General features: G+C 46.3%; 1 protein-coding gene across 1 annotated transcript in view; it reads left to right on the top strand.

Annotated features, from left to right (window-relative positions):
* The first annotated feature begins 9,295 nt into the window (after window positions 1–9,295).
* The window catches only part of TMEM181 (transmembrane protein 181), a 71,312-nt gene continuing 67,815 nt past the window's right edge, over window positions 9,296–12,792 (top strand). The window contains exons 1-3 of the mRNA XM_023728298.1: window positions 9,296–9,299; window positions 9,939–10,053; window positions 12,375–12,668. Of these exons, the coding sequence (XP_023584066.1) occupies window positions 9,296–9,299; window positions 9,939–10,053; window positions 12,375–12,668 (413 nt within the window). The remainder of the gene's footprint in view (window positions 9,300–9,938; window positions 10,054–12,374; window positions 12,669–12,792) is intronic.

The following is a 12,792-nucleotide window of genomic DNA, read 5'->3' as shown; positions in this document are numbered from 1 at the left end:
GTGGTGGCATAAGACCTTTGGAAGAGCTGAGCAGCACGTGCATGTTAGCGCCCACGTGTCCTCAAGAATCCATTGTTGTTTTTAGGTGCCGTGGAGTCGATTCCAGCTTACAGCAACCCTGTGTACAACAGAACAAAACGCTGCGCCGTCCTCACAGTCGTTGCTATGTTTGAGCCCATTGTTGCAGCCACTGTGTCAATCCATCTAGTTGAGGGTCTTCCTCTTTTTCAGTGACCCTCTACCAAGCATGGTGTCCTTCTCCAGTGACTGATCCCTCCTAATAACGTGTCCAAAGTATATGAGACGAAGTCCTGCCATCCTTGCTTCTAAGCAGCGTTCTGGTTGTATTTCTTCCAAGAGAGATTTGTTTGTTCTTCTGGTAGTCCATGGTATATTCAATATTCTTCACCAGCACCACAGTTCAAAGGCATCAATTCTTCTTCAGTCTTCCTTATTCATTGTCCAGCTTTCCCAAGAATTCCTGGAGTAGCTAATTGTCTACTGATCCAGCCACATTACCCACAAGCCTCTCGGGTGAAATTAGTTAAGTATAAAGTGGAAATGGCAACTTTATCAGAACTCTGCCTTCTCTGGAACCCGTTTAAATAAATCAGCCTGCCCGTGACCTTGCTAGGTCCCTCCCTGGGTGGTACAAATGGTTAAGCACTTGACTGCTAAACTAAAGGTTGTCAGTTCAGACCCACCCTGCAGTGCCATGGAAGAAAGGCCTGGCAATCTGCTTCCATAAAGATTACAACCAAGAAAACCCTACAGAGCAGTTCTACTCTGTAACACATGGGGTCTCGTGTTACATGGGGACTCATGGCGATGAGTTGGAATCAACTCCACGGCACAGGTTTGATTTGTTTGGATTTTTTTTCTTTCTGTGTCCCTAAAAAAAAAACTTGTTGCTGTTTAATCGATTCCAACTCATAGCGACCCTGTAGGACAGAGTATAACTGCTCTATAGGGTTTCTAAGGCTGTAAACTTTCACGGAAGCAGGCTGCCACATCTTTCTCCCGCAAAGCGGCTGGTAGGTTTGAACTGCTGACCTTTCGGTTAGCAGCTGAGCACTTAACTACTGCGCCACCAGGGCTTCTCTTGGTGTCCTTGCTGCTGGATAAATATGATAATCTCAACCCCTGCTGATTCGGTGGTCTCTATGATTTGGTCATTGTCTCCTTCATTCTGTAGGAAGAATACTTTCAGCTAAGGGTCGGATGCAGCGGTGCGCTGGTAAATGTGTAACAACCAGCTCTCTCTCCAGAAACACACACACACACACACAGCAGGTGCTCAGCATATACACAGTCTCTATGAGAAGTAAGATTTCTGAGACCCATCTGAGATGCCACTCATCACAAGCAGTGTCATGGTCAGTGAAATCCCAGTATCAGTGAGAAAGCTTGGTTGGAGGCCTGGATTTGCCTAAAGGTAATATTGGGCCTCAGCACCCGTGCCGTATTTCTCCCAGTCTCCAAAACGGCCAAGGGCCCTGCAGGCCTCTATCAAGTGCTCAGCAGAGCAGGAAAGGAACAAGGATGACATCAAGTCTTTGGAGCCTTGCCAGTCATGCCCCATAGGGTTGCTAGCTGTCGTGCAAACTTGACTTCCCAAGGCCCTTCCAGAAGATTCCAAGGATAGGTGGTCCTCACAAACACTAAGCTCCCATGGGTGCAGGAGACCAGAGCATCCGCTTCACACACCTCAGCTGGGTTCTGCCAGGAATAATGTGCTGGAGAGGGGGTGAACTTCCCCAAGGAGAATCTGAAAACTAGGAAGATTTGGCTCATGAGGCAGAACAATTCTTTTCTGGTAGGCACCAAAGAGAATAGCCTCAACATTTTGTTTATATGTTCTAAGTCCTTATCAGAGAAACATAATAAAGCATTTGAGTGAAATGTTACAGCTGTGATTTGCTTTACAGTGTCCCAACATTGTAGATGAAATCAGTAGATGGAACAAGAATGGCAGGATGTTGATAAGTCAAGCTGGGTGGTGGGTGGTGGATGGTGGATATGTGAAGAGAGGGAGTTTAGTAATTAGTCTCTACTTTTTTATTGTGATAATAGTCTCTAGTTTCTGAATATAAATTTCCATAATATAAAGTGTTATAAAATAGCCTGAAATATAGGTAAACAAAAATTGACAGAACATCAGGGATTCATAAACAAATCCACCGTCATGGCAGGAGTTCACAGCAGACTTCTGTCAATTATAAACCAGAGCCGTGGAGATGATTCCAACTCATGATGGCTCCATGTGTGTCATAGTAGAACTGTGCTCCATAGTGTTTTCAATGACTGATTTTTTTGGAAGTAGGTTGCCAGGCCTTTCTTCCAAAGTGCCTCTGGATGGACTTGAACCTCCAACCTTTCAGTTAGCAGCCAAGCGTGTTAACTGTTTGCACCACCCAGGGAAGAGAACCACCTATTTTGAAGAATCGTGCCTGGGGCTGTCAGCATGGGCTAGGACACCGCTGGGGGACAGGGTTGTCTCAATCCAAGTCAAGTGCCTCTTAATTAAGTAAAAAGGGCATAACTACTTTAGAAACCCACATACCACCTCCCAGAACAGTTCCCAGCAATTACAAAGTAGTAGGCCCATAAGTCTCAATAAATATTTGTTGAATAAATGAAATAAAAGGCAGATTTATTTCTCATTTGTTCTTCCTTTAGGGGAAATTGACTCATATGTAAAGTTTATATTTCTGTGAAATAATTAGATAATACACATTTCTGGGGAGAAAAAATGCTTAGCTGCATTATATAATAAGATACCTTGATAAATTCATAACTTAATAAAAGGCAAGGCAAGGGGTGGGGAAATTTGGAACTGTTAAGTGATAATGCTGCTGATGGTTTTCTAGCAATAACCTAGAAACCCAGTTTTTACTGCACCAGAAACAAAAACCACAAGGTACTAGATATGCTTGCTTAGAACACCAGTGTCCAATAATGTCAGATTAGGTAGCCGTGCACTGACTAGTTTAAATCAAATGAGCGGTCAGTACTAAATCGCACAGGTAGGACTTGAATGCAATGATAAAGCACCAAGGAGGCAGGGAAGCCCCAAACAAAGATGCTGCGGTTGACATCCACACACAGCCCTCCAGGGATGAAATGACCCCCTATCCATCTACCAAGACAAATGAGTGTGGATGAATAAGGAAAAGCAAGTGCGTATCTGGAATTAAATTCTGATGTGTCAATGCCAGCAGAGCTGTCGTGCACCTTCCTCAGTGAGCTAGGGTGTGTGTATGACTAGGAGAAAGGAAACAAATCTCTTTTCCTGAGTCTTATTTCCTGTGGTGAAATCATGCATGTGCAACACAGATTGTGCATAGAGTTGATCATCAGAAACCAACCGCTTCTATTAGGCGGACCTGTATGAAATTGTCATCTTTGAGGGTCAAAATGACTAAATATTGGCAATTCTGTATGGTTCAAGCTAACTCACCAATGAGGTATTGATCCGAGCATGACCTTATGAGTCACCTGTCACTTCTCGGAAAGCTGGCCTTTTAGCTGTCTTTGCATGTAGAACAGCATTGAGCGGAGGCTGGGAAGGCACAAGCATAAAGGAGTTAAAGCACCAGAGACAACATCTAGCGCACTGTGATTTGTTGACCACAAAGACCTAGTTAGGGATGGCTATAAAAGCCAACCGCCACCTGTCAGTTTGTCATTCTTTGGTGGCTTGTGTGTGGCTACGATGCTGGAAACTATGCCATCGGTATTTCAAATACCAACAGGGTCACCCGTGGTGACAGATTTCAGAAGAGCTTCTAGACTAAGACGGAAGAAAGGCCTGGTGATCTCCTCCAATAATTAGCCAGTGAAAACCCTATGGATCACAACAGAAATTGTATGATATAGTCTGGAAGATGAGCCCCTAGGTTGAGAGGCACTCAAAATACACAGTGGCTACAACAATGGACTCAAACGTGCCAATGATCATGAAGATGGTGCAGGACTAGGCAATGTTCCGTTCTGTTACACATGAGTCAGGGACCGCTGGAGGGCAGCTAGCAACAACATAAAAGCCAAACCACGCTGGTTCAAAAGCCAAGATGTTCAAAATCATTAGAAGAGAAAGAAGGAAAGAGATAGTGGAGGAAGGGGAAAAGGGAGGATTTTTAAATATGGGCAGAGGAATGGCAGGCAGGTGATGGCCGAGCACACAGTGGTGAGAAGAAATGGCTGAGATGGAGGCAAGAGACAAACTCCAACTGCTCTGTGCTGTGGGGCCACATCCCATTAGCACCTTGGGACCCTGACATCATGCTCTCTGTCCAGCTGCTTGTGGCCTGTGGGGACATTTGGTGAATAGACAAGCCAAGTCTGCTCCTTCAGTGACCCCAGGGATATGATGTGTTTCAGTAATGCCCCATGGTCACAGCCTGGTGGCTAAACTGAGGGTGAGACAGACATGAGCCACAGAGGGCCGAGCTCCACTGGCGGCGTGACAACCCCACACCCTCCAGTGCGCTGCCCAGGAGCACTGCCAACCCCAAAGAAGAAATGGACAGCTCTGCAGTCCTGGAAGTGACAAGAACAGGAACAAAGAACACACCTGTCCATCTCTCATCAGTTCAGTCATTAAAGAAAACTAGACAAATAGATTTAGATTGAGTCTACCAAAGGTATAGATCCCTGCCTCCCCAAGACAGACAATGAGATCAGCACCCAGACCCTGCTGCCTGAGAGTGGATCTCGGCAAGAAGATCTAGGTTTGGAAACACTCCTCTTGGCCCTCGATGGACCAGCCCAGGGGGATTGCCCACCTTGGGATGTCCAAAGCCAAAGTCACCTCATTCCCAACAATCGGCACTGCATTGTCAGTCACCCAAGCCAGGTCACTCCAGCCATCTAAGATGGGTCCACCCCATACTCCAGGCTTATAAATTCTACCTTCTATATATCCTCCACTGGTGGCACAGTGGTTAAGAGCTTGGCTGCTAACCAAAAGGTCAGAAGTTTGAATCCACCAGCTGCTCCTTGGAAACCCTATGGGGCAGTTGTACTCTGTCCTATAGGATTGGAATCGACTCAACGGCAACAGATTTGGTTTTATATCTCCTCCACAGCCATCCCCTCACCCTTTTCCACTGCCACATGCAGTGGTTATAGCTGTCACTGCTTCAGCCTGGCTACCTACGACAGCCTCCTCACCGCTTCCTTGCGTGTATTCTGCTCTCCTTCCCCTTCTCCCTCAGGAGTCATCTTTCTAAAACTCATTTGATCCAGTCACTCTCCTGCTCAAAGTCCTTAAATGGCTCCCACTACATTCAGGACAAAGTCCAAACCCCTTATCATGGTCCAGAGGTTCCACAGGGTCTGTCCTTTGCCTACTTGGCCAGCCTCATCCTCATCCCTTGTCGCTCCAAAACAGACCCTGTGGGCCACCCATGCCCAATTACTACTGGTTCTTTGTTTTTTTTTTTTAGTTCTCCAGGGGATACTGGCAATGTCTGGGAATGGGGGTAGAGACCAGGGATCTTTTATTATTATTATTATTATTGTGCTTTAGGTGAAAGTTTACAGCTCAAGTTAATTTCTCATACAAAAATCTATACACATTGTTGTGTGACATTAGTTGCAATCCCTATAATGTGACAGCACACTCCTTTTGACCCTGAGTTTCCCGTGTCCATTCAACCAGTTCCTGTCCCTTCCTGCCTTTTCATCCTGCATTGGGACAGGAGCTGCCCATTTAATCTCATGTATCTACTTGAACTAAGAAGCACACTCTTCACTGGTACTGTATGTTTTATAGTCCAGTCTAATCTTTGTCTGAAGAGTGGGCTTTGGGAATGGCTTTAGTTCTGGGTTAACAGAGCGTCCAGGGGCCATGGCTTCGGGGGTTCCTCCAGGCTCAGTCAGACCATTAAGTCTGGTCTTTTTACGTGAATTTGAGTTCTGCTCTACACTTTTCTCCTGCTCCATCCAGGACTCTCTGTTGTGTTCCCTGTCAGGGCAGTCATTGGTGGTAGCCAGGCACCATCTACTTCCTCTGGTTTCAGGCTGATGGAGTCTCTGGTTTATGTGGCCATTTTGTCTCTTGGGCTAATAGTTTCCTTGTATCTTTGGTGTTCTTCATTTTCCTTTGCTCCAGGTGGTTGGGACCAATTGATGCATCTTAGATGGCTGCTCACAAGTTTTAAAGACCCCAGACGCCACTCACCAAAGTGGAATGCAGAACATTTTCTTAATAAACTTTGTTATGCCAATTGACCTAGATGTCCCCTGAAACTATGGTCGCCAGACCCCAGCCCCAGCTACTCTGTCCCTCAAAGTGATTGGTTGTGTTCAGGAAACTCCTTCGCTTTTGCTTTAGTCCAGTTGTGCCGACTTCCCCGTATTACTGGTTCTTGAACACACCACACCATGAGCTCTGTTTGTGCATCCTGTCCCCTTGTCCCTCCCTCCCACTGCCGCCTGGTGTTTCTCCTCTCCCTGTCCACTCAGTGAGCTCCTAACTCGTTATTTCTCCACACAGGCACCACCTCTATGGTCTTCATAGAGCCATGTGTCCTGGACTTACCTCTGTTACAGACTTAATCACATCGTTTGGATCTGTTTACACATGTATTTCCCTCACCAGACTATGAATCCCTGGGGGTCAGGAAATGATTGTCACTCAGTTTGGAGTATCCAATACCTAGTACTGTCTGGTCCAAATGCCTCCTATGCATGCCAGAGCTGGATAATGAATAAGGAAGACTGAAGAAGTGATGCCTTTGAATTATGGTGTTGGTGCAGAATATTGAATATACGCCACGGACTGCCAGAAGAACGAACAAATCTGTCTTGGAAGAAGTACAGCCAGGGTACTCCTTGGAAGCAAGGATGGTGAGACTTGGTCTAATATACTTTGGACATGTTATCTGGAGCGACCAGTTCCTGGAGAAGGACATCATGCCTGGTAAAGTAGAGGGTCAGCGAAAAAGAGGAAGACCCTTAACTAGACGGACTGACACAGTGGCTGCAACAATGGACTCAAGCATAACGATTGTGAGGAAGGCGCAGGACCCGGCAATGTTTAGTTCTGTTGTACGTAGGGTCAGAACCGACTTGATGGCACCTAACAACAACAACAACAGTATTGTCTGGGACATAATGGGGAACCAGAACCAGGACCAGTTGCCACTGAGTAGATTCTGACTCATGATGACCCCATGTGTGTCAGCATAGAACTGTGATCCACAGGGTTTTCAATGATTGATTTTTTGGAAGTAGATTGCCAGACCTTTCTTCTGAGATACCATTGGGTGGTGAACCTCCAACCTTTCGGTTAGGAGCAGAGTGTGTTCGCTGTTTGCGGCAGCCAGGGACTCTGGTTCTGGTTTCTGGTAATATTGTCTGGGATGTAATGGGTACTTAACGTTTATTAATGCTAAAGTGAAATTGCAGTGCTCTGCTTCTGCTCCAATATTCAGTTAAAAAGTCAATATACATCCATTGCCAAATGTTAGGGATGCTGCTGCCTGTGGCTTCTGATGAGTGCCTTAGCATTTCACGAGAGACGTGGCATTAGAGGCTTGGTGATGCTGATGAGAAATGATGAGTAAACCATGAATCTGCAGGCCAGCGCTGTGTTTTACATGACTCAGTCCTGAGCACAGAGCCTTGCTTGACAAAATTGGTGAAATCAGAGCATTCTGGTCCTGCTGACCAACGTCCTAGCTGGTGGTGTCGATGAATCAAGTCCCTCTGAGCCTTGGCTATCTGAGGACAGATGGACTAGTTCACACTTAAATGAAACTTAGTTGGAAGGACATTTTTATCGCTTCTAGATCTTGCAAAATTGCTGCTTACAAACGACCATTCAAGGTATAGCTTTGTTGTTGTTAGGTGCCATTGAGTTGGTTCCAACTCATAGAGACCCTATGTACAAGAGAACAAAACACTGCCCAGTTGTGCACCATCCTCACAATTGCTATGTTTGAGTCCGTTGTTGCAGCCACTGTGTCAATCCATCTCATTGAAGGTCTTCCTCTTTTTCGATGACCTTCTACTTGTCCTGGGACTGGTCCCTCCTGAGAGCATGTCCAAAGTGCATGAGATGAAGTCTCACCATCCTTGCTTCTAAGGAGCATTCTGGCTGTACTTGTTCCAGGACAAATTTGTTTGTTTTTGGCATTCTATGGTATATTCAATATTCCTCGCCAACACCATAACTCAAAGGTGTCAATTCTTCTTTGGTCTTCCTTATTCATTGCCCAGCATCTGCATGCATATGAGGCGATTGAAAACACCATGGCTTGGGTCAGGCGCACCTTAGTGTTCAAGGTGACATCTTTGCTTTTCAACACTTTAAAGAGGTCTTTTGCAGCAGATTTGCCCAATACAATTTGTCGTTTGATTTCTTGACTGCTACTTCCATGGGTGTTGATTGTGGATCCAAGTAAAATGAAACTCTTGACAACTTCAATCTTTTTTCCATTTATCATGATGTTGGTCGTTGGTCCAGATGTGAGGATTTTTATTTTCTTTATGTTGAGATGTAATCCATACTGAAGGCTGTAGTCTTTGACCTTCATCAGTAAGTGCTTCAAGTCCTCTTCACTTTCAGCAAGCAAGGTTGCGTCATCTGCATATCGCAGGTTGTTAATGAGTCTTCCTCCAATCTTGATACCCCATTCTTCTTTATATAGTCCAGCTTCTCGGATTATTTGCTCAATTTACAGATTGAATAGCTAGATGAAGATTATTCTCTGTCTGCTTTGTATGCTTTCAGTGAGTGAAAGATTGTCTCAGGACCACTTTCCTGCCCCAAAGCAACACTCCCCCCACCCCCAGCTCCCTGAGGGTGGAGCTGGTGACAGCCACTCCTTTACCATCTCCTTGTCCACCACTGATTCCTGCTACAAGGCATGACTATATACAATTTCCCTGACATGGCTAATGCATTATAAAGTACCACTGAATTTCATTAAAAGACACATGGTGCCATTTTACATTGCTTATGCCTGAAATTATGTTAAATACACTAGTCCCCCATTATCTGAGGGGGATATGTTCCGGGACCCCCAGTGGATGCCTGAAACCACGGATAGTGCTGAACCGTACATATACTATGTTCTTTTCCTATGCATACATATCTATGATAAAGTTTAATTTATAAATTAGGCACAGTAAGAGATTAACAACAATAATAATAAAATAGAAGCACTTTATGGCTTCTCTTTGGCGTATCTGAATTGCCAGTATCACTACTCTTGCACTTTGGGGCTATTATTAAGTAAAATAAGGGTTACTTGAACACAGGCACTTCGGACGGAGGTCGACCATGGGTAACTGAAACCACGGAAAGCGAAATCACAGATAATCACTGTATGAAAGAAACTTTTGGGAAAATTGTGGCTTTGTGCTATATTTGTAGAAGTGTCTGGTGATGGTGAAAAAGAGACTATGAAGACTTGAGAGACTAGACCTGCTTTGAATCCATTTTAGAAAAATATGGGGTGTAAATAATATATTAATGACTGCACCAGGGCTCGAGCGCTGAGTTAATCTCTGATCCGCCATGAATTGCGTTATTGTGTACCAGCCACTCAGTCCTATGGGGCTTCTGTTTCCTCGGTCTTCACGATGTTCACCTTCCAGTGTTCTGCTTCATGACTTGTCAGCCTTGTCTTCCAATCCATGGAAGGTCAGTAGCTCTCCCTGCGTGCTCACTGCTGCTCTGGCTTAGCTAGCATCCTCCTTAGAGAGGGAAAACTAGGACCCTTTCATCTGCCTGCTTCATATGCCTTCTATCTCTTCTCCTTGAAACTACTCCTGGGGCTTGGCAGGGGAAGGGGGGCAGATTTTCTTAAGTCATATTTGCTGTCTACCATCAAGCAGTGAACTTCACGGCTTCTTTGACAGCAGAGGAAAAAAATCCTGTGAGCCAGGTGTGCTGGTCATTCTCTCTCTGTTCCCCTCCCCAGATCCATGGTTTGGCCAGCTCTGTCCAGTTCTGGGCCCCGGGAGGCTGACATCTGGGGACTGCCTGGCTGCCTTCACCTCTGGCTTCCTGTCAGGCTTGGTTACTGGGAGGCACTGGTATGCTACTGGCAGGCAGGAGGATAAGAGTCTTACTCTTCATTCTTACCTGAAGAAATGAGTATACATACATGATTATTACTACCTCTTACAACCGTAACAAAACTCTAGAAGTTTTAGCCTCACGTGTACTTAAATATAGGGTGTATCTTCAGTGAGTTCTGTGATGATACCTGAAATTAGGGAAATGGAGCGATTTCTTAATGGGCTACAATGCCTCGATCTGCAAATACAATTGGTCTTCAGTGGGCTCCTCAGTAGAGGTTGCACAGTGTATTGGGTCATCTCAGCTATCTAGTGTTGCTAGAACAGAAATATCACATGTGGGTGACTTTAACAACAGAAATTTATTTTCTCACTGTTAGGAATCTGGAAGTCCGAATTCAGGGCACCGGCTTTAGGGGAAGTCTGTCTGTCTCTGTGAGCGCTAGGGGAAGGCCCTTGTCTCTTTTGAGCTTCTGCTCCTGAGCAATTGTCACGTGGCTTGGCGCATCTCTTCCCCCATTTCTGCCGCTCACGTGCTTGTTTAATCTCTTCTATATCTCAGAAGAGATTGACTTAAAATATACCCTACACTAATACTGTCTCATTAACATAATAAAGAAAACCCATTCCCAAATAGGATTATAACCACAGGTATAGGGATTAGGATTTACAACACATATTTTGGGGGGACACAACTCAATCCATAACATGGGTGTTCTCTGAAGTCAGATACATCTAGGTTCAAATCTGCTGCTGTTACTGGCATCAGAAGCAGACACTTGATCCCTCTAACCTCCAATAACCTCATCTGTAAAATGGAGATAATAGTACCTTCCTCATAAAATTACCGAGAATAGTAAGAAAATGCTGTCAAGTACTTAGCACAGCGTCGTGCTCAAAAATGGGTAATAAAACCATTAATAATGCATCTAGGAAGTATCACAGTTAAGAGCCAAGAACATAAGAGACTTATTGTGTGATTTCTTAGGAAGAGCAGAGAAAGAATTGTGTGTTTGACTGTTTGTGACTCAGCATTAATACATTTTACCAGCCATGTTCATTACCCTTCCCATCTCACCTCCCATCTAGGTTTTCTTGTGGCCTTCTTTATTTTATCCCTCTCAAGATGAAAATGATCTGGAGAGTATTTTTTTTTTATTTGATGATTCCTTGCAAAGTCCCTTATGTTCTCAGAAGGAACAATGCCCTTTAAAACCTAATCAACAAATAAACCAGTAAGCACAGGCAAGTCTGTGTTGTTGTTGTTAGGTGCCCTCATCTCGGTTTTGACTCATAGTGACCCAGGTGAAGTTAGCTGCAAACATGGATTTCTGAATGTCTCTAACCTTGAGTGATCCTCAGACACACCTGGGGAGCAGTGGAAAATACAGATTCATGGCACCCATATTTCATAATTTATATTCAATTGTGTAGCCTGGCCTCCCAAAATCTGGATTTGTAAACCAAAAAAACCAAACCAAACCCATTGCCATCAAGTTGATTCCGACTCATAGTGACCCTATAGGACATAGTAGAACTTCCCCATAGAGTTTCCAAGGAGCGGCTGGTGGACTCGAACTGCCAACCTTTCGGTTAGTAGCCGTAGCACTTAGTCACTATACCACCAAGGTTTCCAGATTTATTAAAGGTCCCCCCAATGCATGCAAGAGCGACCTAGCACGGAAGGCTATCCCGGAGACAGGTGGGAATGCACCAAGACCATCTGTTTCTCTACTTTTATTGGAAAAATTCACAAGAGGAGATCACACCGCTCTTTGGATAAGTAATCCCGTGGGAGACGTGTTAACGTGTGAGTTTTCATTTTACACAGTAGTGTTGAGCTTTGTAGAGTGTGAGAAACTCTTGGTCAGACTTTTTTTTAGTGGCTATAGAACGCACTTCCTCATTCTGTGGGGGAGACATTTGGACACTCTTTTGTCGTTAAAAATAATATTAATTATGACCTACCTGTAACAGGCTTCGTTAAAATGGTTTTGCATTAGGCCAAGTGGAAGCCAAAGCAGCCTGAATGCATCTACGGAAGCTGTCCGTGGTGCTGAACACGATCGCGGTCCAGCGTTGGCCCTTCTAGCAAGAAAGGGCTCTCAGCCGCTCTCCCAGCCCCATTTTCCTTTCTGCTGTCACCTCCATTTCCTTCTCCTTCTCAGCGTGGGAACTGGCGAGGGCAGCATTTCTATTTTGTTCTGGGCGGAAGACGACCTTGCGCTAGACTTCCTCCCCTGCCTCTCCTGGGCGGTGGCTGGTGGGCGTGGTTGTCCCTGGGCGGGGCGCAGGGCCGGGACCCCCTGCCTAGCCCCCCGGGGCGGTGCCCCCAGCTCCCCGCCTCCGGCCTCCCCACCCCGTTCCTCCCTCTCCTCGGCCCGCCCCGCGCGCCGGCGGCCCCCAATCCCGGGCGCCGGGCAGAGTGGGGGCGACGCGGAGATACAAAGGAGCGCCGGCGGGAGGAGGGAGCAGGCCGGGCTCCGAGGGCGGCGCGGCATGGACGCCGAGGACCCGGCCTTCGAGCCCCGGGTTTGCGGCGAGCTCAAGCACCTGTGCCGGCGGCTGCAGGAGGCGTATCGCGAGCTGCGCGAGGACCTCACGCCCTTCAAGGATGACCGCTACTACAGGTGCGGCGGCCCGCCGGCGGCGCGGTGGGGGCGCTGCCAGAGTGCGTGCAGTGGGACGCGGTGGGGGCAGTGGTGGTGCGCGAGGTGGGGGCAGTGGGGGCGCTGCGGGGGTGCGCGCGGCGGG

The sequence above is a fragment of the Trichechus manatus genome, unplaced genomic scaffold (genome assembly GCF_000243295.1).
Source record: "Trichechus manatus latirostris isolate Lorelei unplaced genomic scaffold, TriManLat1.0 scaffold00002, whole genome shotgun sequence".
NCBI lineage: Eukaryota > Metazoa > Chordata > Mammalia > Sirenia > Trichechidae > Trichechus > Trichechus manatus.
This window is presented reverse-complemented; position numbering and strand designations above follow the sequence as displayed.